The sequence below is a fragment of the Penicillium roqueforti genome (genome assembly GCF_015533775.1).
Source record: "Penicillium roqueforti strain LCP96 04111 chromosome Unknown scaffold_24, whole genome shotgun sequence".
Taxonomy (NCBI): Eukaryota; Fungi; Ascomycota; class Eurotiomycetes; order Eurotiales; family Aspergillaceae; genus Penicillium; species Penicillium roqueforti.
In genome coordinates, this window is record NW_024067588.1 from 245,840 (window position 1) to 271,936 (window position 26,097).

At 50.0% G+C, this 26,097-nt stretch overlaps 10 protein-coding genes across 10 annotated transcripts; 8 read left to right on the top strand and 2 right to left on the bottom strand.

Moving 5' to 3' along the window:
• Positions 1–470: 470 nt before the first annotated feature.
• On the bottom strand, positions 471–2,717 carry LCP9604111_7588 (transient receptor potential ion channel family protein; the record flags this gene model as incomplete). Its single annotated transcript, XM_039075636.1, has 1 exon — positions 471–2,717. One exon carries the CDS (start codon positions 2,715–2,717, stop codon positions 471–473), a length of 2,247 nt encoding a protein of 748 aa, XP_038926454.1.
• Positions 2,718–3,757: 1,040 nt separating this feature from the next.
• Positions 3,758–4,101, top strand: LCP9604111_7589 (uncharacterized protein; the record flags this gene model as incomplete). Its single annotated transcript, XM_039075637.1, has 2 exons — positions 3,758–3,888; positions 3,969–4,101. The coding sequence occupies 2 exons, from the start codon at positions 3,758–3,760 to the stop codon at positions 4,099–4,101; spliced, it is 264 nt and encodes an 87-aa protein (XP_038926455.1).
• A 184-nt stretch (positions 4,102–4,285) lies between these two features.
• Positions 4,286–5,059, bottom strand: LCP9604111_7590 (uncharacterized protein; the record flags this gene model as incomplete). Its single annotated transcript, XM_039075639.1, has 1 exon — positions 4,286–5,059. One exon carries the CDS (start codon positions 5,057–5,059, stop codon positions 4,286–4,288), a length of 774 nt encoding a protein of 257 aa, XP_038926456.1.
• A 2,597-nt stretch (positions 5,060–7,656) lies between these two features.
• On the top strand, positions 7,657–9,683 carry has1 (ATP-dependent RNA helicase HAS1; the record flags this gene model as incomplete). Its single annotated transcript, XM_039075640.1, has 4 exons — positions 7,657–8,266; positions 8,336–9,057; positions 9,112–9,372; positions 9,429–9,683. The coding sequence occupies 4 exons, from the start codon at positions 7,657–7,659 to the stop codon at positions 9,681–9,683; spliced, it is 1,848 nt and encodes a 615-aa protein (XP_038926457.1).
• Positions 9,684–11,549: 1,866 nt separating this feature from the next.
• LCP9604111_7592 (uncharacterized protein) lies at positions 11,550–16,413 on the top strand (the record flags this gene model as incomplete). The annotated part of the gene is made up of 2 exons (XM_039075641.1): positions 11,550–16,208; positions 16,273–16,413. The coding sequence occupies 2 exons, from the start codon at positions 11,550–11,552 to the stop codon at positions 16,411–16,413; spliced, it is 4,800 nt and encodes a 1,599-aa protein (XP_038926458.1).
• Positions 16,414–17,168: 755 nt separating this feature from the next.
• Positions 17,169–18,843, top strand: LCP9604111_7593 (uncharacterized protein; the record flags this gene model as incomplete). The annotated part of the gene is made up of 6 exons (XM_039075642.1): positions 17,169–17,413; positions 17,461–17,795; positions 17,851–18,152; positions 18,210–18,375; positions 18,449–18,611; positions 18,678–18,843. The coding sequence occupies 6 exons, from the start codon at positions 17,169–17,171 to the stop codon at positions 18,841–18,843; spliced, it is 1,377 nt and encodes a 458-aa protein (XP_038926459.1).
• A 286-nt stretch (positions 18,844–19,129) lies between these two features.
• Positions 19,130–20,673, top strand: LCP9604111_7594 (UbiD family decarboxylase; the record flags this gene model as incomplete). The annotated part of the gene is made up of 2 exons (XM_039075643.1): positions 19,130–20,089; positions 20,137–20,673. 2 exons carry the CDS (start codon positions 19,130–19,132, stop codon positions 20,671–20,673), a joined length of 1,497 nt encoding a protein of 498 aa, XP_038926460.1.
• A 359-nt stretch (positions 20,674–21,032) lies between these two features.
• On the top strand, positions 21,033–23,141 carry LCP9604111_7595 (Zn(II)2Cys6 transcription factor; the record flags this gene model as incomplete). The annotated part of the gene is made up of 6 exons (XM_039075644.1): positions 21,033–21,520; positions 21,564–21,820; positions 21,866–22,097; positions 22,149–22,940; positions 22,987–23,051; positions 23,101–23,141. The coding sequence occupies 6 exons, from the start codon at positions 21,033–21,035 to the stop codon at positions 23,139–23,141; spliced, it is 1,875 nt and encodes a 624-aa protein (XP_038926461.1).
• A 508-nt stretch (positions 23,142–23,649) lies between these two features.
• On the top strand, positions 23,650–24,258 carry LCP9604111_7596 (UbiX family flavin prenyltransferase; the record flags this gene model as incomplete). The annotated part of the gene is made up of 1 exon (XM_039075645.1): positions 23,650–24,258. The coding sequence occupies one exon, from the start codon at positions 23,650–23,652 to the stop codon at positions 24,256–24,258; it is 609 nt and encodes a 202-aa protein (XP_038926462.1).
• Positions 24,259–25,300: 1,042 nt separating this feature from the next.
• On the top strand, positions 25,301–26,028 carry LCP9604111_7597 (putative haloacid dehalogenase-like hydrolase; the record flags this gene model as incomplete). The annotated part of the gene is made up of 3 exons (XM_039075646.1): positions 25,301–25,317; positions 25,376–25,582; positions 25,674–26,028. The coding sequence occupies 3 exons, from the start codon at positions 25,301–25,303 to the stop codon at positions 26,026–26,028; spliced, it is 579 nt and encodes a 192-aa protein (XP_038926463.1).
• Between the last annotated feature and the right edge of the window lie 69 nt (positions 26,029–26,097).

Sequence of the window (26,097 nt, forward strand, 5' to 3'; positions counted from 1 at the left end):
AGTGAGAGATGCTGCCCAGGTGACGACCGGAGAAATTGGAATATATTTCATCGGCAGCAGACATAGTGCAAAGCCAACAAAAAGAAACGAGAACCCCCAAGGCCAATCACCATACCCAAATGCATCAAAGAACGCCCAGCGGAAGTGAAAACAAGGGAAAGACACGGCAAAAGGATTTAGGGAGAGAGAGAAGGAGAAAAGAAGCGAGGAGAAGAAGTAAAGGGAAAGGAAGGGATAGATGACAAAAAAAGGCGCACAACCATTAAGAAATGGAGTGGATTAAGAAAAGAAGTTTATCTGAGCGACGAGGATGCTGCAGACGGTGCGCAGAAGCAAAAAAAGAAGAGAAAAGAAACCCGAACCCAGAGGAATGGCGAATGGAAAAATCATAGACCATCGGTATCCCGCGCTAAAACAAAATCACATATCTTCATCTCGGAAGCGACAAAATAAGAGACCAATGGCATTTTTTAATGATCATAGCCAGCGCCTCGTTGCCAAGGACTGGCACTGTTCTGGGCTCGATATGTCGTTGACAAAGCAGATTGGCCAACAGGAGAGGTGTTATCAAAGCTCCTTGGCGCGGGTGAAGGGGACCGGCCGTAATGGTCGTATCCGGGGGGAGGATTGTGATGACCTGACGCGTTGCTGGGGAACAGTGGCACGGATGGGTCAACGGGTGACCGAGGCGCTTGGGCGGCAGACCCGTGCAGGGAGTAGGTCGATTCCATTGGGCGGCCGACGGTAGCACCGTTTCCACTGGAGATAGAAGCGCTATCGTCGTCGAATGGGTTGTTATTATTATATTGTCCAGGCTTCATATCACCACGTGCGGTAGCACCCAAGGCATCCAATTCAGTGGTGAGCTGGGTTTGGGACTTGATGAACGAGCCACGATCGTCGCGCATAGGCTGGTAACGAGTGTCGGGATTCTTTGACACAACGGCATATATCGAGGCGAGCAGGACCAAGATCAAGAGGACCAAAGAAAACACGGCATTGTAAACGAAGAAAATGACACCCATAACACCGATCATCATTCCGGGTGGGTCGAACACATCCGAGAACACGAGCAGGAAGATGGAGTTGATGAAATTGATCACCGCAATGGAGATGTTGAAAACGTTGGTCTTCTTATCCATCCAAGGACGGAGAATGCAGACCGCAACAAGCATGCCTAGCTCAAGGACCACCAAAGCCACTGTTTGAACGACCGGTGCTTCCTGGCTCAGACCGATGAACATACCCTTGATCAAGGTGTAGACGAGGAACGGAACGACAAAGTAGTATGCCGTTGCTCGGTACTGCACATACAAAAAACCCCACTTGTTCAGACAGGTTGGGTCGGAGTAAAGAATATATGCCGGGTTCTTGTGCATGGTAACTGAACGCTTTGCCAAACGGATGACCTTCTGAGAGGCCCAACCAAGAGAGACGAGCATGGAAAGGAGCATGACCGCTGCCAAAACAATCTCGGCCGGCGAGTCACGCTGGGTGAACTCCCAGAGGCAAAGGATAGACATCTGGGGAAACCCGATGAGAGTCAATCGGAACAAGATACCACGCAGTACGATCTTCCACCCATTGCGGAAGTCCTGGAACCGGTCGCTCTTCATTTTGCCATGCTTGACAAGTAACTCAGTAATTCCCTTGAAGAGTGCAACGATGATGACGACAATGCAGGTGAATACCGCAAAGAAAATCAGGCCAGTGAGGAAAATGTTGGTATCCTCCATGTCCGCACGGAATCCAACACGATCAATTCCTCGGATGACAAGAAGTTTCTGGCTTGTCTCGGCTCTCTTGACTATACCACTTCCTCGCTTGACAATCATTGGTCCCACGGCTCTCCTCATGAGGTTCATGGCCGGGTCAACCAAGGCACGCTTACGGCGCCTGAGGACTTCCACAGAAGTATCCGAAAGCTGTGATAGGACTGTCGATGGAGTTCCACCGGTTGATCGCTGATACCAGGTAGCAATCGTCTGGATGAATCCCACGCGGATGATACCCATGCTCCATTGGAAGTTCTGGGTCCAAGCTTCCACGATCGGGGGCATATCAACGGAGGTCATGCCAATAATCGCTTGGGACTGCATGAATCCGAAAAGAGAGAGCGCATTTGCCGCAACGTGGGCTGCGGTGTTGGAATGCCCTAGGCCGGAGGTGATAGCGGATGCAGCGAGACCTAACCCGGATATAACAGCAGTTGTCCACGAGACTCCGGATTGATTAACGGTCTTGCCGTTGGAAAGTGAGGCCTCGACACAAGCAATCTTTTCTTCGGTGTCGGCTGTCCTGATGACAATCCGCACTTTTGCGTCGAGATCAGGCACACTGAAGGCGATACCAGGGATATTGGCTGAAGTGCCTGCTGGGAGGTCGAGAGAAAGTGGACCCAAATCCATGGGTCCAGCGGACATGGGACACATACCCATGCCACTAATTTTACAAGGATTAAGGGTGCTCTGATATGCCTGGTAGCCATATGCGGTGAAGGTCATCTCCGCAATAACCTTACCCTCGATGTATGAGACGCCATCGAAGCCGACCACGAGGGAGTTATTTCCTGGGTAGAAGATGACGCTGAAATATGTTGCCGTGAAGTTGCTACTTTCCATGCACACGCTGAGTGCATTGGATTCAAGGAGTTGGACGGCAGAGGCTAGCGGCGCCAGAAAGGCGACGAAGCAGGTGAGAAGAGATATTACCCGCATGTTGGTGTATATTCGATATAAGGAGGAGGTTGTGAAGCACTGGGTAGGTTGCCAGTGGTATACCAGGGCGAGGGGAAATCTGACAGGTACCGTCAGTGGCACTCCAGAGTACCACGTTGCCAGCCGCCGGATGCGGAAATTTTGGTACGGCGGACTATTGTTGGATAGCCGTGGGGTCGACTTATTCCTCGATGTCTCTTTGCAGACGGAGGCTGTGCTGTATGTTTTGGCGCAAATTGTCGGAAAGCTAGGGTTGAATCCAGGTGTTTTGCCTTTCACTGGGGCATTTGAATATAAGCGGGGCGTACAAGTAGTTGTAAAGGGGTTGATGGAATCGAAAGAAGCTGTATTGGTAGATCAACGAGAGTGTATAGCCTGAATGAGAGTACGGCCGAGTAGGGCGAAAAGGCGAAGTGGTCGAGAGTGAGTGGACTGGCGATACACAGTATGGCCAAAAAAAGGAGTAAAGGAGTAATAGGCTCGAAATGGTAGAAAGTGGTTTGTGGTGAAGACAAACGGTCCCTAGATTCCAGAAGAGAAGAAGAAAAAAAAGAGAGACAATGAGAGAACGAGGGTGAGAGGGAAGAGTCCACGGGTTGTTCACTCAGGGACAGTCGACAAGGGTCCGTGGGAACATTTGAAAGACATTCGAGGTCGTCGCCCATTCCACTGGCAAGGTATGTGGTATGGTATTGTACCACCACAGGGGCGGCTATCGGACAGCCAATCACAGTGTGGTATTTGCCGGTATTTGTGTTTGAGTTTGTTTCGTATGTCCACCCACTGGCACCCCCCTTCATGCCACTTTCAAGGCTTCCTCTATGTTTCACTTAGTGTCCTCCCCTTCTGCCCTTTATTGTTTCACTCCACTAACACTATTTATATGCATCTAATCCTCGATTCTCCGGTCAAAGAAACCAACCTCTTCACTTTCGGTATACGCGTACTAACGCTACTGAAAGCGGTTGATGGATCGTGGCGGAATCAGGCGGGTCCTTGGCCCTTGGTCTTATTATTAGCAGAAGACAAAAGTCGGGATAATGCCAATATTAAGTATTACACTGCGCCAAAGGAACGGTTGCCCCCAGCTGTGGAGTGTGCCGCATACAGTGGACCGCCACGTACGGACTACAGACTACAATGGTAACTTTCAATATCAACTTAATATAATGTATGTTGTACTCTACTCTCCTGGGCATTGCGTAAGTATTTCGTCTGCCTTGTCCCTCGCTAATGATGAATCAAATTTAGATTTCAGATTCCCAGGTCCACACCTCTATGTCGCTGCCTACTCCATACGGAGACGGAGTACTTTGTGAATTTCTTCTGTCGGGTGGGGCCTCTTAGCTGCCGCTTTTATGAGGGCGCTTCTGGATTGGCCTGAGTAACTTTCAGTCCGGAGAGATGACTTGCTCGATATCACGTGATTAGAAGTATGGGGAGGTTGGTGCTGATGGACAATGTGTACTCCGTACAGATGATTCAAGAATTTTGTTTACTATGCTAAAGAATCAAGCAGAACTAGCCTATGAAATCCGATTTTGATTCGATTGAACGCGGCTCATACATCAAATACATAATTCATTTTTGGCCGTTTTCAACAACCTGCTCCGAGGTGGCCTCTCCCAGCGAGAGCAACACTGCCCCAGCTTCATTGCGGTGCGCCGAGACCGCACGCCTGTTCTCATATATGGCTCTCCATCCCGGGTATTGCCTAGCTGGAAAGGCACACTATGGTCGGGCGGGGTTGGCAGGTCCGGCCATGTAAGTCGGTTCGGTGCGTTGATATATCTTTCCATGTCCCCATTGCGTCTCGCAACCCATTCATTCAAAAAGGTGCGGGATTTCGATACGTCAGAGTCAAGTTCACGGTTGCAAGTCCACTCCGATATACTCTGAACCATGTCCATGTGTTGATCCCAGTGGGGAATGCTCGTGAAGTGCGTATCGTTTGTGATAATCTCGTATAGCGTGAATACGACGCCAGTCCCATCATCGCGGCTATCTAGCAAGCGTTCTTTTCCAGATACGGCCCAGTTGAAGTCGAAGAGAAGAATCTTATTTGTATCAGGGTCGATAAGTAGATTCCGGGGTGCAATATCTTGATGCATGATCCCTGGTTCGAGATTTAGGAAATCCACAAGTCGGGTAAGCTGTTGTAGCCACTCAAATCGGAACGGTACATTCAGATTGGTTGGATCGGCGAGAGTTCCGCCTGGAATATACTTTGTTGCGAATCCTATCACCCGAGATTCCACGTCTTCGAGAACAACACGATCAAGTGGTACTATATTAGGATGCGACGGCAGAGCCTTGAGGATGTTGATTTCGTCCCAGGCCATCCGGATGTTTAAAGGCCTTGTATCACGTTGAATTTAAAGGCAACCCTCTGAGGAGTCCCAGATTCGTCTTCATAGGATAAAAGATCAACGCCTGGTCCAAGTCGATCAATTTCTTCGAGTTTAGAGTAATAGATTGTACGGCAATTGGCAAGCAGCAACGAGGGAGCGCTTTAATCATCAAGAAGGGAAGTTATGCAACAAATAAAGTGTCATCCTCTTTTGGATCCATTGAGACTTCAGTAAGAAGCCCATCATCGTGGACTGTAATTGAGCGAACTTGCGGTGACAGATGATCGGCGAATTGCGCCAGAATGAGGCACTCTTGGTTCTCCTCTAGCGGTAACACTTTGGCGCTGCGTTTGACCTTGATCATCCGTAGTTGATCCCAATCCCAGATGTTGCAATGGGCTTCGGTTAAGGGGTTCTCTTTGGGGCCGAAATAGCCCTGATTGTCAGAGAGGAATCTTTCTTGGGGCTTAATCATAGCAAACTAAAAAAGTCAAAAGCTCTGATTTATTTTGGCTAGTCTCCACGTTGGCTGAGTGGGAAAGGTAAATGGGTTGCTTAACCGCACGGTACGGGTGACTTAGTGGGTGCGGGGACGATCAGGCGCGCAGTCAGTGATACAACAGGGGCGTGCTCGATTTTACTCTGAGCAAAAGGCGGCAAGAGATAAACACTAAAATGGAAGGAGAGCTAAGAGTCATTGGCTGATATCTTTGCCGAATTTTTATGTTTCTTAGTTCTAGATCCGGGGGTAAGCCTTTCCGAACACTAATGAAATACTAGCGAGAGCTCATTAACTATGGAGTACTTTGTAGACATTATTGTTCTTAGTCTACTCTAGGGTTCTAGAGCCGGGAAGACCGTTGGACTCTATTTCTACCATTACAATTCCAGAGCACTTCCAATGGTAATACACATGATATAGTATACTTTTCTATTAATTTTGAGAAGACACAAGAGAAAATATCATCAATAGACTGCAGATGCATGGTATAAGGATCTACATGGAAACATGGAAATCTACTAAATAGCGTTCACACAATTGCACAGCCTCGTTTAGCATCTTCATCTCGGCTCACACGTTTCAGAAATAAAGTAACCTCCATATGCATGGACCATTCGTGAGCTTGGTATGATTGTGTCAAATCATATCCCCTCCCCCTTTTATTACAAATTTGTTTTATTATTCAACATCCCCTGATCACCAGGAAATGATGATCAGAACGATCACTATTTCCATGTGCGCGTCATAACCTCTTCATTTCCCGTATAATCTCTGACCTCAACGATGTATAAAATTTGTGGTACAAATTACAATAAAGGGACCTCGAGATGCCAGGACCATTGTACGATCTAGTGCTAGTTATATTTCGACGCGCTTAAAGTATGGGTGGTCGAGCTAGAAGTTGTATAGCTGGCTTGCATACCTTTCTAGGTGTGAACTAAACAGAAACTTCCCATAAGGTAAATACTGTTAGCACATTGATCTAACCTAACTAGGATAAGCTTATCTTGGCACCCAAAGTATTTTGTATTTTTGGCTCCACCGACATTATCTGATTCGTGGTTGAATCATTGAATATCATTGGCCAGAAATCTCTGCCTTGGCTGCAATTGGATTTCGTTCAAGGTATGGAGCACTGAGGTTATATATCACTTTGTTTGTAATTTTATACTTGTCTTCAGTCTGAAGCTTCAATTTGTAGGGAGCAAGAATACTCCATCATGAGTGGCTTGGTGGTGTTTTTGAGATATTTCTTTGCCCAGCCTTCCTCGAGGTTTCTGGGTACGGAGTATATATCCCTAAATGTCTTCCGCTAGTGGTTTAGCTAACACTACTACTCTGTAGTTAACTTCTAGACTGTCAAGCTAGCTAATGGCTCCTATCGGCTCTTCAGGAATAGAAACCCGGCTTGGCTGGTACCTACAACAGGTCTTAAAGTCAGAATTCATGCATAACTACAGAGACTCTGTCGGAGCAAGGATATCGAAGACCATTGCCCCTAGACAAAGACAAAGCAGCCCAGCCCTTGGAATAAGACAAAAACCGAGCAGGCACTAACACACGTCATACAACATACATACAATATCTCAGTTGCCTAACTTGAGGCCAACGTAGCCTTGCCCAGCCTTGCACAGCCTTCAGACTAACATCCCGTCCTTGTTCCACTAAGGGGAACCCACTGCTCGGCATCATTTCATCTCGGGTGTAAAAAATGCCTGATCATTTTCAAAATACGGGAGCCTTAAACTTGAAACACATGTGATCTTTGTGGTCTTGAAGTGTCACATCCAGGCAAGGAACAATGCCACAGGAGATGGCCAACCTCGTGCCCAAGGTAGGTGCCTTCGTAAGCAGGTCAATAATATCCGCCTCATTGTTCAGGCACCAACTGATCGAGTCTATCAACACGTGATGTGGAGTTCTGCCATATTCTACCGATCAGAAAAAAAAAAGTAGCAGAATGATTTCCGCCCGCAAAGATCAATAATCTAGACCTCCAAAGCACAAGGTCCAGGTTATACGAGACAATCCCTGATTGATTTGTTCCCGTGTCAAATATTACACTGTCGCAGGACCAATCAACAAAATGCCTGGCCCCGTGGACACCGCGAAGTCCATCAACAAGCGCAAGAGAAAGCACGGCTCGAAAGCAGAGAGCGATGCCGCCAAGCCCGTGGAAGCCAAATCCAGCCCTTCAGTGACCCCGAAAAAGAGTGTTGCTTCGACCCCGAAGGCTTCGGCTGAGAAAACTACCAAGAAGCGCAAGGTCAGCCCTTCACCAAGTGCCGAGGAAGAGAGCGCCGAGGAAGAGAGCGCCGAGGAAGAGAGCGCCGAGGAAGAGAGCGACGACGCCGAGGCCGCTGAAGATGTCGAGGTAGATGCGGAGGAGGAGAGTGATGCTGAAGACTCGGAGGCTGCGAATGGTACAGATCTTCCGACTTTGGAAGATGTCCGCTTGCCCCAGACCGAGGGCAAGCTGCAGAAGTTCACTGAGCTCAACCTTTCCGAGAAAACCATGCAGGGTATCAACGACATGGGCTTCACAACCATGACTGAGATTCAACAGCGTACCATTCCTCCTTTGCTTGCCGGACGCGATGTGCTCGGTGCTGCAAAGACTGGTTCTGGAAAGACTTTGGCCTTCCTGCTCCCCGCGATTGAGATGCTGCACGCCCTGCGCTTCAAGCCCAGAAACGGTGAGTTTTCCCCACACATTTCTCTGATATTTACTTTCCATTGAGACTGGTGGCTAACCTTTGATGCAGGTACTGGTGTTCTCGTCGTGTCCCCTACCCGCGAATTGGCACTGCAGATCTTCGGTGTCGCCCGTGAACTCATGGCCCACCACTCGCAGACATACGGTATTGTTATTGGAGGTGCCAACCGTCGCGCTGAGGCCGAGAAGCTGATGAAGGGTGTCAACTTGCTTATTGCGACACCCGGTCGTTTGCTGGATCACCTCCAGAACACCCAAGGATTCATCTTCAAGAACCTGAAGACCTTGGTCATTGACGAGGCTGACCGAATTCTCGAAGTCGGCTTCGAAGATGAGATGCGCCAGGTTGTTAGGATTCTGCCTAAAGAAGAACGTCAGACTATGCTTTTCTCCGCCACACAGACCACCAAGGTCGAGGATCTGGCCCGGATATCTCTACGCCCCGGACCGCTTTACATTAACGTCGACCACAGCAAGGAGCACAGCACGGTGGCGGGTTTGGAACAAGGCTACGTAGTGTGTGAGGCAGACAAGCGTTTCTTGCTTCTCTTCTCATTCCTCAAGCGTAACCTCAAGAAGAAGATTATTGTCTTCTTCTCGAGCTGCAATTGCGTCAAGTACCATGCCGAGCTTTTGAACTACATCGATCTCCCCGTTCTGGAGCTGCACGGAAAGCAGAAGCAGCAGAAGCGGACCAATACTTTCTTCGAGTTCTGCAATGCCAAGCAAGGTACCTTGATTTGTACTGATGTTGCTGCTCGTGGCCTGGATGTACGTTCCCTAACCCCATTACCACGTTGATTCCATAACTGACTCAAATTCCAGATCCCTGCTGTCGATTGGATTATCCAGTTTGACCCTCCTGATGATCCCCGTGACTACATTCATCGTGTCGGACGTACCGCCCGTGGTGCCGAAGGCAAGGGTCGCAGTCTGATGTTCCTCCAGCCTTCCGAGGTTGGTTTCTTGAAGCACCTCAAGGACGCGCGTGTGCCTGTCGTGGAGTTCGAGTTCCCGGCCTCCAAGATTGTCAATGTGCAGTCTCAGCTAGAGAAGCTCATCGGCCAGAACTACTACCTCAACAAGGTAAGCTATCTTCCCTTATTACTTATGTGTTACCTTATACTAACCCACTTGTGCAGTCTGCCAAGGATGGTTACCGTTCTTATCTCCAAGCATACGCCTCGCACTCTCTTCGCACCGTGTTCGACGTCAACAAGCTTGACCTCGTCAAGGTTGCCAAGGGCTTCGGATTCAATGCCCCACCTCGCATTGACATCCAGCTGGGCGCCAGTCTCAGCCGCGATAAGAAGCAGGAGCAACAAGGACGCCGCACGTACGGCAGTCAGCCTAAGCACGGTGCTGGACTGAAGTTCAAGCGGAAGCACAATGACTGAGAACAATCTGTATGAACATCAAAAGCGATCGATTGTCTCTGCATATTTATTTTAGGGACATTGGAGTTCAGCAATGTGGATATATCTATTTGGGTTTCAATTTTGTCCCCTTATTCTGTAATCATGAGAGATGGCATCCGAGTTAAATATTCGGTGGGATAGTCGAATGTATCTTGCTTATATGGATAACTCTCTTCTTTGCACCTCCTTGCGCCTTGTACCATGGTTTGTCCATACCGTTACACGGTAAGCATATGCTCAGCCTAGAGGTCTGCCCGATATATGTTTGGTCATCTACATCGCCGCAAATCGTACAACATCTAACTATATAATGATCGTAAAGCTTATTCCTTGTCACGGAATGCCACAGCCAGCATTCATTGAGCCATGTGGGATTCAACCTTTTCCCACGTGGAAAGGATTTGACTTCAAACAAGAAGAGGAGAGCTACAGAAAAGGTATGTGCAATGCAAATCTCTATACTAAAGGATCCTTACTGAAGTACTCCGTACATATTGGTACCTACATGTAGTGAGTTACTCAACCCCCCATACCCACCGAAGCGATCCAATTGGAAGATGCCAATTCTATTGTGGACAAGCGATCGTTGCCAATGACAAAGTCAAGCAGCTCGATTGCCACTAATGTACGAGATGCAGCAAGTGCTCAACTCCCAGCTGCGCCAGTAGTCTGGATGTGAATTGCTTGGACCCCCTTGCAAGCGCTACTATAGTTCTGTCCAGTCAGAGGTGAGATCACGGATAGTTAGTTATGTTGTAATGCATCTGGGGCCAAAAGTTGGGAAATATTGCCGGTGTATTATTGTGTATCTGTGCGATTGATAGGCCAATCATTTCATTGATTCCACCAATTCCAATTATCCCAACATGGAGAAGTCGGCAAGGTGGAAGCCCGAGCACACGAGTGTGATGAGTTGGCAGACGCTGAGCCCAATCACCCGATCTTGTCCAGGGTCTCTGTCGTCTGGGCGACGGTGTGTGCCTATTTCGGTGTTTTTTCGCCTTGTCTTTTGCGGGTCCACGGAGAACTGCAGGTGGACCGTGTGTGATCGTGTGTGACGAGGACACCAAAGCGTTTCGCCGGGTTTGTGATGGGGTGTTTGGGAGGGAAAGTTGGGTTGGGGTTGGTCTAGAGGGCTGGAGATGCCCAATTCGCCCAGCCACGACGTCCTCAGATGTTGAGTATACAGAGCAGGGCCTGGAGGTGAATAAAATAAATAAAGTAATTGAAGAACCAAGGAACCAAAGACGATCCCGAACGGATTCCAGGGTTCCGTTTGTTTACAACGTCCCTATCTTCGTCGGTCACGGGTACACAGGTAGCGGTCGGGTACTCTTTGTATGGTGGCCCACGCGGCTCGGAACCTGCGATGTACAATCGCCAACACATCCAGCCTCTTCATTTTTCGTTTTTTTTTCTATGAGGCTGGGCATCTTAATTACTCGGGTACCGGCTGATATTCGCCTGACTTATCCTTTGCTTCATCTTTCATTCCTAGCGATTCTGAATTCCTTTCCCCTTTTCCTCTCTCGCATTTTCATGTGAGGGATCGGCGAGCTTCGACAGCAACACTTCTTGGGCACCCTCACCGTTGCTTCCTCTCTCTCCTTCCTAATTCTCCCCATTCTTAATTCTTCCCCACTGTTCCGTGGTCTGCGCTGGTACGCTCTCAACTCCTATCAAAATAATTCTCGGGTTCTCTTCTTGGGTTCCTGTAATTTGTCCTTCCCCACTATCGTGCCAACAAGCACGGAGCAACAGTGATCACCCTGACAACACTCCCCTCCATCACCCTCGGTCGAGCACGACGGAGCATGCGATTGGGTTGAAGGACGCCTCACCACCATGGGGGTCAACACCCGCAAACCGATCCTTCCCGCCCCCACAGAATCCATCATCGATACCACGGGGGACAGCGCAACAGGCACAGATCTGGCAACTGACCTTTCTCGCCGCACAGACAAAACGTCGTACTCCATCCCAGACGACGGTAGCCCCGTCACTGTCTCCACTCGGCGGCAGCGGGAACGCGAGGAAAAATTGTCTCGAGCTCAACAGGACTCTCACACCTCATTACTCATCGAGTATTTCGAGGGCGGCAAAGGTTCAAGCGGCATTGTCTCTCGTCCTAGTGTGCGAGTGCGTGTGACCCCATCGTCAGCTAGAAAGTCCAGAGATAAGAAAGACCACTTTCAAATCACCGAATCAAGCCGAAGCCACAGCCGCAAACCGTCATATACCCACCGGATATCCCTACCATCAGCATCCGCAAAGCAGAAGCAATTGGAATCGGAAGCGGATGACCAGAGCTTTAGTTCGAATTCAGCCGAGGAAGAGGCTCATTATTCGTCACGTCGCGATCCGGTAGATATCGAAATTGTGAACCGCGGACAGGGTAGCGAGATGTCTTCCATCTCGCAAGATAATCGATACATGACCAACGCCTCAGAGGTTTCGTCCATGCCACCGGACAGCATGATCAACGCGTCGTCGGCTGGTCCCAGGCGGAAACGCAGCCAGAGTATGGAGCGTGATGCCGACGAAGATAAGGGATTGCTCAAGACCCCTCACCGACAAAGAAGTCGCAGTTTAAGTCATGAGCGAATTGCGCATCGCGTGGCAGAAAAGCTCACCGAGTCACCGCAAGAGGCTTCGAGCGGCAGACACAGAAGCAAGGGCGGCAAGGATTACCTCGAAGCCGAAACAAAACCATCCCGTCGCCGAACGCGCAAGTATGCGGAAGAGGATGTCACCAGTCCTGACTCTAGTATTCTCAGCACATCGGGAGTCTCTTCAAACCGCAAGTCCGATCAGTACTCAGTTCGCTCCGGTGCATCCAAATCCTCTATCAACAATCCAAAGTTACTCGAGACGGTTGAAGATGCGATCAGAAGATTAATTCTACCGGAGCTAAAGGAACTCAAGAAGGACCAAAAAGTAATGACCAACAAGAACAAATTCGATCGGGACGTGGCTACATCTCATTCGTCTGGCACGAGCTCCAGAGATGAGCTAGGTCGACGTCTCTCCAAGCACGCCAGTGCGCCGGATGTTATGCCCCAAGTTGTTCTGAACAAGAATAGCAAAGACGAAGGCATTGTTCTTTCTCCCGAGGCGGCCCCACGCAGTAAAGAGGTCAAGGAAGTGAAGGAGGTCAAGGAGCGTAAACCAAGCAAAAGCAGCGAAAGCTCCGAACTGGCGATGAGATGGGCCAATCGACCCGACTTCACCGAACAAGACAAGATCCGCAGGCAGAAGAGCAAGGGTCTCCGCGACGCCCATGCTGCTGCCCGAGTTGGGTCTGCTCTTACGGCAGCTTCTTTGAAACACCACGATTCGAACTCTAGTCTCGGCAGAAATGATCGCCGCCGAGATAGTGGCTCTCGGAAAAGTTCACGCAAGAGTACCGAGAGTATGAACTATAACGAAACCGAGCTTGTTTTCCAGAAGCACAATGTTGCGCCAATGCCAATGCGCAGCGAGATGGACTCCGAGTTGACCAGAAACTCGCTACTCTCGGAGCGAACGGCAAGTCCCACTCCCGAAAAACAAACCTCTTATTTCGACACTACTCGCGGATCGCCGAGGCAGGCCATGTCGCCAGCTTCTCGCACTCCTACTAGAAATTCTGCCGACTCGCGTTATGGGCTCGGAATGCGCCATGGCAATCAGTCGCAACATAATATTTCGGTGCACAGTGCTTCGGAGCGCGACCTTCATCACCAGAGCCAATCCCCTGGAACCGATGGTGGTAACCGGGCAATTGCAGCTGCAGCCGCAGCTAATCTCCTTGATGCTGCTCACCCCGGACATCATGAAACGGAAGATGACTATCACAATGGGACCAACAGCCGCGGACTGAGCCCCATTCAGAGTCTTGCAAGTGATCATACTGGAATTCGCCACGATCATTACTCGACTCACAGTGATCAGCATGTCGACGGCAAACATGAGATGGAGCCTCGACTCTCCATAGACTCTCTGTCATCCGCCCCCAGTACAAACCTCGCGAGATCCACTCGTCAGGGCACTAGCTCACACAGCCAGAGTGCAATCTTTAAGCAGCACAGCCAGGAATCACCTGGGCTCGGATACGAACATTCGCGCCAGGGCTCCCAAGACGATGGCTTCTATGGCTATGACGAGGAGAGCAGACGCTCTCACGACGATGGGGATAGCGATGTTGACTTCATGGAGAAAGTCAAAGAAGGCCACCGTGTGACTACCGGTGCTGCTGCCAATCCCCAATTTATGCACCCGATGCCCGTCGAATCTGCAGTCGCTTCCTTGATGGATCCATCTGTCCTTGATTCTCATGTCTCATCGAACCGCTCGCAAACAGATCTAAGTCAACGACCAGGCAACCGAAGCCCTGAAAAGCCAGGAAGCGAAGTTTATCGCGGAAGTCCTTTGAAGCAACGCCAGGATGCTTTCACTGCCGATGAGACCTCGTTCCCCCGACGCATGGGTGCCACATCGCCCCCTCAGAGCGTTACCCAGTCTTTGGACGATATCGACGACTCTGCTATGATGGATGCCAATGTCCCACATGAAAAGCAAAGTCCTCACACGGATGCTGAAAGCCAAGTCTCAGAGTCTGAAATCAACACCAACCCGTCCATTATACAGGGCCCCATTGGTGGTGTCGCTCAGGCAGAAAACTGGGGATATGATTCAAGATCTCCGCCACCGGATCACTACTACGATACCCAGATCGGCGGATCTAAGGGTCTCAATGCCGAGCAGCAGATAGGACTTGATGCGGAATACTACCAGACTGCCCAGAATATCTTTGGCGGTGATGACTACTCTGCCCACTCTGGCGACAACCAGGCCCGGCAATCGTTTGGTACCCCTCCTGGTGCCAAGGACGAAGGCTACGTTTCGGCTGCCAACCCTATGTCTCCTAGCATCGGGACCCCGAAGCAAGCTAGTCGAGGTCTTGCCGGCGCGGATGCCGCTGGAATGGGTAGTTTCGATAGTTCTGCCGGGGCAGACGATCCTTTTGCCTCTGGTAATGAGCGCCACTTCAGTGGCTACTCTCACGGTGTTGGCTCCCCACTCTACGACAGTGCTACCGGCCGAGGCATTGAGAGAATTCAGTCCCAGGACATTGTGGCTCTTATGGATCATTTGACTGTTCGAGACGCCCAGCGGAATGCCAGAGATACCGAGATTCTGATTACTTTGGTCCGAAGTGCTGCTGAGATGCGCACTTCCTTTGAGCAGATGAGGAGATTCATCGCCGACCAAGATGATCTCATCATGGACGTGAGTGACAGGGGACATGAGCGGACTCACAGGGCGCTTGGTGGTCCGCGACCATTACCCCCCAGTGGTTCTCGGACTCGGCAGCTGAACGCTGAAGAGGAAGATAAGCGGAAGAACATCTTCAAGCGTGCGCTCAAGGGATTGAGTCTCAAGTCGGGCAGTGATTTGACCAAGATTGAGGGCATGCTCGAGCACCTGCTTGACGAGGTTGAGGCCCTGCGATCCGGACAAGATGGCCTAAGCCCTCACGGTGGTACCAGAATGGGAAGCATAGAGCCAAATGGGTACGAGACTCCTGGTCCGAATGGTGTACCTACTGAGACGAGCCGCTCGCCCTACGGGTCCGGCTCTTCTCGTCCAGCCAATGCGCAGCGCAGAAATTCGGACCAGCGAGTCAGCACCGTCCATGAAGTTGACGAAGACCTTGAGCTTGACGAGGGTGACCAGTTTCTGACTTCACATCTCCCTGTCCGCGATGCGCCCCATCATGAGCGGTCGGGTTCATTGCCGCTTGACACGCCCCCACGCAAGCCAGTAACCACGTCAGCTCGTAGCACCGAGACAACCCCCAAGGCTCGCAAGCACAAGTCCAGCAGCTCGTCCATTTTCCCGAAGATCTCGCGCTGGTCTAAGTCCACGGCGACCTCCATGGGCGACGGTATTCGCAACAGCATCCAGCCTTCCCGCAAAGAGCGTCCGACCTCGGATGAGTCTCGGTCTGGATCTGATCTCGCACCCCAGGGAGCGTATCATGATCCCCAAGGGGATGACAGAATCCGATCCAATTATACCTTGAACGAAGAGCAAGATGAGAACAGACCTCCTTCACCGCTAGTGCCTTCCCAGGTGTCTGAGGCGCCCAAATACCGCGGCCACCGTGGAAGTCTCGAGCTGCAGCACCCCCAGCCTCGGCAAGGCCCAACCGCCCGTTACCAGTCCCGCCTCGAAACCGAGGCCCAGGTCTACGGAGGCCCGGTTTCTCCCACTGGCTCAGAACAGTGGGATTCCAACCCCAGCCTGGTCAACCCTTCCCAGAACCGCAACAGCGGTGCCGCGCGCCTGTCCCCGATCTCCGACGCAGGCTACTCGGAGACCAGCTCCCAAGCAACCCGTACACCAGGTCCACCCCGTCCTCCTAAAATCCTCGATTCGGGTCCTCTCATTCCCGAGCGTCAACCCAAAGCGACGGATAACGAGGAACCAGCTTACAGCGGTGACCGTGTTGTTTCTAGAGTATGTATTCCCAAGGATCCCCACTACCGTTTCAGTTGAACAAGTTCTAATCTCCACTCTTCAGAGCTCTGCCGTCTGCTCACCCCCCACTCGCAAGCCAACTGGCCCGCGTCCCCTTGCATCTGCCGGCTCCTACAGCCCAGGCAATATCAAGCGAACCCGCTACCGAGGCAGTCCCGTGCAAATCGACTATGACGATGAGTAGTATTGAGACTTGCATTGTGATACCCCTGGGTTGATGTTTTCAATCTCCATTTCCATCTAGCGCTTTTGCCTTTTCTTCTTGCTCTTTCCTTACGACAGTTATGACCGTTCCCTGGGACTCCGGTTTCAGTTCCGTTAACCCTAAATCTATGAGCAATGTGTGTGCATGTTTAAATGTCTACAATATTTCCTGCCTTTATGTTTTATGTCAATGGCCATGAGATGAGCGGGAAGTTATGTCTTCTCTTCGCCTCTCTGACTTTTTCCACTCTAAGTTTCTCTGCTTATTTTTCATGCTCTTGCTTCCGGCATGCAGCTACTCTCGCGCGTCTACTAAGCGTGAAGCCTATTCTTTGTAGCTTTTGTGTTGTGGTGTAGATAGTGGTGCAGAAGAAGACAGAATATATTACAAGTTCGAGGTGTGGAATTATCTTTCGGTTCTTTTGTACCTTTCTGTTGATGCCAAGGGATATGAATGCCAAAGGTTGGTTCTGTATATGCTCGCTAGTGTAGTTTCGAGCGATTCTCTTCTAATAATCAATTCGTAATTCGCATCTCTTCTTCGTCTTGGAGGATGTCTCTGGCGTATCTCCTTACGCATTATGCATAAGCCAAATTGAGGTCTGGTCACGGGCCGTGCCGGTGTGTAGATCAAGGGGCCACCTTCCGTCACTCATCTATCGTTATCTCGACATTCCCATCCATATTTCGACATAAATCCAACGCTCTATAAGAAAAACTGACGTTATCTCAGAGATGCTCTCGTCTTTTCTTAAGTCCTTGCCCCGGCTCGGAAGAAGATGGACACCTCTCAACTTCACCAATCAGAATTTCACTCGGATACCAACGAGCCATGCAATCGAGGAGGAAACTATCCCAGGCTATGTTGCTGGTCGGTATTATCCTACTCGAATGGGGGAAATACTCAAGGACCGATACCAAGTTGTGGGGAAGCTGGGGTTTGGAGTCAGCTCAACCGTGTGGCTCGCACGTGATATAGAGTAAGACGACGATACCTTTACAACTCCTTCACTCACTGAAAATATAGCTATCGTCGCTATGTCACTCTTAAGATTTTCATAAAGTCCACAACGATGGGCCAGCAATTGGATGACGAGCTGAAGATATACAAACGTATCGAAAGCGCTCCCCGGAATCACGCAGGTCGCAAGTATGTTAGATCTCTGCTGGACTCCTTTGATATCAGTGGACCTGAAGACAAACATCGATGTCTCGTGCATCCCCCGTTGTGGGAGAGTATGTTGGATTTCCTGTTCCGCAACCCGGTGCAGAGACTACCAACACCGATCTTGGCAGTGACGCTTCATCGTCTATTTCTTGCATTAGACTATTTGCATACAGAATGCAAGATCATCCATACTGGTGCAATTTTCTTTCCCCAGTCTTGAGATCGATCATTTGCTTATCAATATATCAGATATCAAAGCAGATAACATTATGTTCGGCATTGCTGATGATTCCGTTTTCAGAGATTTTGAAAACGATGAGCTTCAAGATCCTTGTCCTAGGAAGGAGTTAGATGGAAGGACAATCTATACCTCCAGCGTGCTTAGAACGCCTAAAGACGTAGGCGCGCCTGTCCTCTGCGATTTCGGCTCGGCTGTGATGGGCGACGAACAGCACACCGAAGACATTCAGCCGGATATATATCGAGCACCGGAAGTGATCTTGCAAGTTCCATGGTCATATAGTGTCGATGTATGGAACGTGGGATGTGTGGTAAGAAAGCCTATACTTCTGATGCAAAAAAGTGAAGTTTTAGGCTTACGTTGTCAGATTTGGAACCTTTTCGAAGGGGGATCGCTGTTTAGCGGCCAGGACCCAGAGTTCAAGACTTATAGGAGTCGAGCTCATCTTGCCGAAATGATACGCCTGCTCGGTCCGCCACCGCCAAACTTCCTTGCCCGGGGGAATCACACGAAAAAGTTCTTTTCAGAGGAAGGTAATTCATCTATCTGTCATTTTCCTACCTATGACTAGAAAGTGTCAATTATTGACTGTTTCTGCTATTCTAGGTGACTTTCTCATTGGAAAATTAGTAGGAGAACACGTACCAATCGAGCAAAGGGAGACTAGTCTCGAGGGAGAGGAAAAAGAGATGTTTCTTCGCCTAGTGCGGAAAATGCTACAATGGGAGCCCGAAAAGCGAAGCTCTGCCGCGGAACTCGAACAGGACGAGTGGGTGCAAACAGAATTACGTAAATAACTGCATGTCCTTCAGAGTGTACTAAAAGAACCACACAGAGTGCGAAGCGCATGCGAATACACCGATATCCCCACTCCGCTCATACATGGAGAAGTCTCCCCTTTAAGCCGTGACGCGTCTAGGCAGTCTTTTAGGGCATTAGCGGACCTGCAGCGGCGATCCATTTGCATTATGACGACAATTCCGACATCCGATTCCGAGTAACGATTTCCCTTGAATACAAATAGATAATGAGCGGTTTGAGTTCCAAGGATTGTGTTCGGCGTCTCGGTATCTCGGGGCTCGGAGTGGGTCCGCCATCCGAAGTATGCAGTATCCCGAGAAATCTCATGGATCGGCTTGTGTCACTCAAATTTGATGTGTGGCGATCCGAAGCTGCCGCCGTGAAGACTCCTAAAGGGATATTTAAGCTGGCTAAATTACCAAGGGCTGCCCTGGTTCAATTGCACTTAACACATACACAACCTCCATCTACGAAGACATATTCACAATGGCCAGCATTGAACCTCACCTCTGCTTCCGGTCATTTGTCGAAGCCTTGAAGGCCGACAATGATCTGGTTGAGATCGACACTCCAATCGACCCCAACCTCGAAGCAGCCGCTATCACTCGTCTTGTCTGTGAAACGAACGACAAGGCCCCGCTCTTCAACAACATAATTGGTACTGAGAAGGGTCTTTTCCGCATCCTAGGTGCCCCTGCATCTCTGAGAAATTCCTCAAAGGATCGCTATGGTCGACTTGCACGACACTTGGCCTTGCCACCGACCGCATCTATGCGCGACATCCTCGACAAGATGCTCTCGGCTGGCACCCCGATCCCACCCAACATCGTGTCTACCGGTCCTTGCAAAGAGAACTTCCTCGAAGAAAGCCAGATTGATCTGACCAAGCTGCCTGCGCCTCTGATTCACCAGGCTGATGGAGGAAAGTACATCCAGACGTACGGAATGCACATTGTTCAGTCCCCCGATGGATCCTGGACTAACTGGTCTATTGCCCGTGCTATGGTCTCCGACGATAAGCACCTGACCGGTTTAGTCATTGAGCCTCAGCACCTCTGGCAGATCCACCAGATGTGGAAGAAGGAAGGCCGCGACGCCCCTTGGGCTCTGGCATTTGGTGTTCCCCCTGCCGCCATCATGGCCTCGAGCATGCCCATCCCGGATGGTGTGTCCGAGGCGGGATATGTCGGCTCCATGACTGGATCCGCCTTGGATCTGGTAAAGTGCGATACTAACGATCTCTACGTGCCTGCCACCTCTGAGATTGTCTTCGAGGGTACCCTTTCTATCACGGACAAGGGTCCCGAGGGTCCTTTTGGTGAGATGCACGGCTATGTCTTCCCTGGAGATGTCCACCTGTGTCCCAAGTACAAGGTCAACCGCATTACCTACCGCAACGATCCCATTATGCCCATGTCATCTTGCGGTCGACTGACCGATGAGACTGTAAGCCATCCATCTCCATATTTCCGGATCCCTACTAATAGTATTAGCATACCATGATCGGATCACTGGCCGCTGCCGTGATCCGCAAGATCTGCCAACAAGCCGGTCTCCCCGTAAACGACGCCTTCGCGCCGTTCGAGTCCCAAGTGACCTGGGTCGCCCTGAGAATCGACACCGCAAAGCTGCGGGAAATGAAGACGACCCCGAAAGAATTCTCCAAGAAGGTCGGCGACCTGATCTTTAACTCCAAGGCCGGATACACTATCCACCGGCTGGTGCTTTGTGGCGATGACATTGATGTCTATAATGGCAAGGACGTGATGTGGGCTTTCTCGACTCGCTGCCGTCCTAACCTCGATGAGATCTTCTTCGAGGATGTGCCCGGGTTCCCTCTTATTCCATACATGTCCCATGGAAACGGATCGCCAGTGAAGGGTGGAAAGGTTGTTTCTGATGCTCTTCTCCCCTGTGAGTATACTACCGGGAAAAATTGGGAGGCCGCCGATTTTGAGAGCTCGTATCCTGAGGCGGTCAAGCAGAAGGTTTTGGCCAACTGGACGAAGATGGGATTCCGGGAGGAGTAAATCAAATGTATATAGTACTTTGTTACCTCAAATGTAGATTGGAATTTTGATAAATACAGTATATAAGCTTTTTTAGTAATTCGGGTATATCCCCGGGGCCATGGATACTTGTCAAGCAACCATGGCCGGCCCCGTACCGGTGTAAGCCCCCGTGTAACCCGAAGTGGGCAGTTCTGTCAAGGCGGAAACCCAACCCGACCTGCGTTTCGCCCTACATCGCTCAGTTTAGGCCATATTACCCTATACCAAGCTCGGATGCGTGTTATTGTATTGAAAGAGTCACAACCTTTCAAACGACACAGCTTCTTGGCCAATACAACAACCCCTGATAATCCCGGTACCTCGGAGTCCTCGGCAGCATGAGCGCCGTCAGTCAAAGCGAAGCAGACCGGGTGCTACACCTCAAGAGCCGAGAGCGAGAGGCTCATGCATGCTACACATGCAGAAAGCGGAAAGTCAAATGCGATGGAAACCAACCATGTCGTACTTGTCAGAAGCGAAAACACCCCGAAATCTGCACCTACGCCCTTGCACATTCGAGGCGCAGATCGGCTTCTCGCCACAGTGTCGCTCGCTCGGCTTCGCCCAGATCACCGGCCGTAGCAAGCAACGAACAAGCACGGCCTGATGATAGTTCGAAAAATTATGTCTATTCTGGTGACAATTCGGTTGTTTCGATCCTGCGCATGCGAGCATCGGACGTCAATGGATCGGTGGCCCGCGATGTTGGATCTGTTCTTGGTCTGCAGAATACCTTCAGCAATTATATTTTTATGGATTCGAAGACGCCGCTTGAGAGGTGGAAGTCACTGCTGACTGTAATGCCTCAGAGATCAGAGGTCTTGAAGTAGGTTGCAAACAACTAAAAAGGAATACGGCTGACTGGTTAGATTCTTTCACTTTTATCGTGTCACAGCATATCCATTCAATCCAATACTCGCTGACATAGACCGCTTTGAATCTGATTTATGCACCTATCTCAATGCTCACGCATCTGGTGAAGTACGCGACCCGGAAAAGATCACTGATCGCTGGGCAACCGACAAGTCTATTGGCCATATCAGCCTTCTACTAGCAACATTGGCGGCAGGGGCGCATTACTCCGATACTGAATACCCCGAACGCTTTGAACTGTCAACTGACTTTGGTAAGCTTCATCGCACGCTCATCAAGCTTGGCTAACGGTATCCAGCCCGTCGATCATTTCATGCTCTCCGCTTGGCCAATTTCCTTTTCCGACCATCACTAGATATTATACAAGCGCTGCTTATCTTGGGGAATACGCTGCAGAATATGGGACAGTCCGACGCCGCCTGGGCGTTACTGGGAACGACGATCCGATTAGCTCAGACTATGGGCCTACACACTGAAAGGAGTACTGTTCACTGGCCGGAAAATGTGAGAACGAAGGCCAGGAATCTTTGGTATGGAAATCAGACTATATGCATACCTACTCGACAACTAACTTCCCACAGGTCAACAATTGTCTGGCAGGATAGTTTACTGTGCCTTTGCTATGACCGACCGCCTATTGTCTCCGTGACTGGCTGGTCTCCCGTTAACTCGTTTTTCGAGAGACAAGACTTGTCCTTCGCAGAAGTGATGTACTTTATCTGTCGTATTGGTCTAGATACTATGCGACCGGAAAGCCTCAGCGTCGCTGAATATGAACTAGCAATAGAAGGGTTGCGTCAGCTAGATTATGCTCATCAACGCGGTCTACCACATCTTCGATCACGGGAAAATTGCACAACACTACAACAACATCTCGAGCATTTAGCTCTTAGAATGCACACCTCCTTTTGTGTATCGGTTCTCTGCCGACCGGCCATGAAGCAGTCCACCCCACAGCCTTTTCTCCACCACGCTGATATTCTTCGGGCGCGTGCCAAAGGAAGCTTGATCGATGCTTCCAGGGCATTTCTTGATTTTCAAGCTCTAAGTACTGTTCCATTGCGGACCTGGTCAATGGTGCATACAGTGTTGAGTTCGACCCTGCTTCTCTGCATCTGGGAAGAGACGCGCAATGACCCCGAATGTCGCAATCTTCAACAGAAAGTCATCGACGTCTTCTCATCGTCTAATTCAGGAACTAATGACGATGGTGCTTCTTCATCTGAAAGTGATAGTCAGTGGTTATCGGCTCGTCACATCCGAGCCTTGGTGACTTTACGAAGCGCCTTGGATCGAGAGCAGGAAACGGGCGCTACCGAAACAGAGAACTGGGCAGAAATGACCTCGAATATGGTGCCGCAATTTGGTCCTGGGTAAGTATCCTGCCCGTAGTGAAGATGGATGCTCACATCTGAACAGGCCCATGGACATGCCCAACCCATTCGATGTATCACCTGTCACATATTTGGACTCGATCATGAACCGTAAGCACGGTTTGCCTGGTTTCTATTAACAAAAGCTGACATCTCACAGTTCCGGTGTTTGATTATACACAGGAAAATGGATTTCTGTGAGAACCTTAAAGCCGATACCCTGCGTGCGGTCATAAGGGCCAGACCTAGATCAATTACGTTTTCACAAAGCATAGGCACATACAGTAATTACCCATGCAGGCTTTCTTGCAGATCCTCCCATCGATCTTTCCCTAAATAAGTGGCGCCACTGTGTAATGGCCCTCCGCAAAATCATCGGCTCTCGGCCTCGGGGCCTCGGACGACTCCATTCGGAGTCTCTAAAATCTCAATGACATATTCTCCTGTTTTTCGGGCCATGCGATAACTTCTAGTAAGAAACCCTGCGCAACATGAATATTCGGCATCTTGCCGTAGATTAATATAAAACAAGCCAGGGTTGCTAGGCTCAGTTCATTCATCACACCTGTCTTCACAGCTCCACGCATCACTCAACAAGACTGAAATAACACCTTCAACAAACCTCAAACCAATGCTTTCTCTTCTCTCTGGAACCCAAACCCCATCTTCCAGTCGCCATTCCCCCGGAGACAGTCCAACTGAAACAGCCATGCCAGCCATCGATCAAGCCCCTCAACAAACCCGACGCAGACGCATCGTGGTCGCAATGACCGGCGCAACGGGCGCAATTCTCGGAATCAAAGCGCTCATTGCCCTGCGTCGTCTAAACGTGGAAACCCACCTGGTCATGAGCAAATGGGCCGAAGCGACCATCAAATACGAAACCGACTACCACCCCTCGAACGTCAAAGCACTAGCAGATCACGTCCACAATATCAATGACATGGCAGCGCCGATCTCTAGCGGATCCTTCAAAACCGATGGCATGATCGTTGCTCCATGTAGTATGAAGACACTGGCTGCTATTCACAGTGGTTTCTGTGATGATTTGATCTCGCGCACTGCGGATGTCATGTTGAAAGAGAGACGGAAACTTGTCCTCGTTGCGAGGGAAACACCGCTTAGCGATATTCACCTGCGTAATATGCTGGAGGTTTCCCGTGCTGGTGCGATCATCTTCCCGCCGGTGCCGGCGTACTATATCCGGCCTGCGTCGGTGGACGACTTGGTTGATCAGAGTGTGGGGCGCATGCTGGATCTGTTTGATTTGGAGACAGGGGACTTTGAGAGATGGGAAGGATGGCAGACTCAGAAATGAAGGCCAGAGCTGGGTTGGTTCGTTTTGTCTTGCATTTATTGGCGTTGATATAGACTGGTGTACTCGAAAATTTACAGTGCTTTCCATCGACGTCAGCTTTCTATTCCCCTCATTAGATCGATATCGAGTTCAGGGTAAGTCCTGAAACTGGTGAATACAGCCGATATCCTGAATTACTTCCTGGTATGTCCCATAGTAGTCACGCGGAAAGTTACTAATTTCCAAAACCCGGCATTACTCTACCCGCCCTGTATCCGGTGGTTCCTTCCAGATCAACGAGTATAACAATTGGGAAGGCGAAGAATACCAAAAAGGAAGGAGCTACTCCGTAGACACCCCCGAAGTCGGCTCTTTCCTCGGGAACTCGGAGACTTCGGAGGCTTTGGAACCTTAGAACCTTATAATTGTTCCCGCGGCTCCACTTGCCTAACCCTTCTTCAACCTCCTTTCTCTCTATTGATGTCTAGTATCAGGCACACTGCTCGTTCCATCATGTCTGCTATTGCCTGCAAACATCTTCGTCCGCGAAAGTTCGCACCTCTCGGTGTGGAGACGTCATCTATCCCTCTCCTGAAGGGAATTGTGTTTGATGTGGATGGGACCTTGTGGTGAGTCATTTTTTATTCTTTCTCTTCCTGATACTTTATATATGTGCTGTAGTTATTTCCCTTGTTGTATGTTTGCTATTTGCGTGCACCCTCGAGAGCTGGTATCTACATCTTGAGCTATTATTTGGAAGTGGCCGGCCTGGGGGCAAGAAATGAGGATTGAGGCATCAATTTGAGATTCAGGCAGAAACGATTTCCTATTCAGGAAAATATACCTGCTTGCGCAGGTTAGATGATAAGCCGGTCTGGGACGTAGTAGTTGAGTGGAGGCGTTCCCTTTCTCTTCGGGCTTTATATCGTATTCCATCTTTTTCGTCTTGTTGTTTTCTATCTGGTATTGGGGCGATTCTCATGATACCAAGCTCTGATCGTGTTATCAACAACAGTATATTGACCGAACCTCGCTAACCTTGACCAGCTTACCACAAAACTATATGTTCCGTCAGATGAGGTATGCTCTACTGCCTGCGAGCCATTCAAACCCCTCTGTAACAAATATTCCACTATAGAGAAGCACTAGGAATCGACAGCTCCGTCGATATCCTCCACCACATCCGCCAACTCCCCACCGAAGAACAACCCACAGCCGTATCGAAGGTGCAAGCAGTAGAGCGCCGAGCCATGGCCGACCAGCAGCCGCAGCCCGGCCTGGTTCTCCTAATGGACTACCTTGAATCCCGCGGCGTACGACGAGCGCTCTGCACACGGAACTTCGAGTACGTTGTAGTTATCAACGCAACCTTCCACATGCATTCTAGATACGTACTGTAATGTGCACACAACGCTAACCTATATTCGCATCTTTAGAGCACCAGTCCAGAACCTGATTGACAATCATCTCAACGGTCATGTCTTCCTACCAATCATCACGCGGGACACGCCAAATCTCCTGCCCAAGCCTGATCCCGCCGGCATTCTGCATATTGCGAGTGAATGGGGTCTTGATGATGGTCGGAATTTGATCATGGTTGGTGATAGCATTGATGATATGACGGCTGGGCATATGGCTGGCGCTGCGACGGTGTTGCTTTTGAATGAGCATAATGTGCATTTGAAGGAACATCCGCATACGGATCTTTGCATTAAGCAGCTATCTGATTTGATCGATGTTCTGGAGGCAGGATTTGTCGGGACTAGAGAGAACGATGAGCATGGCGCGTGATGGGATCTAGGTGGAGGCTGCCGGATGGATATTGGGCAGCATGGGTATGTAGTGCGTACAATATAAGAA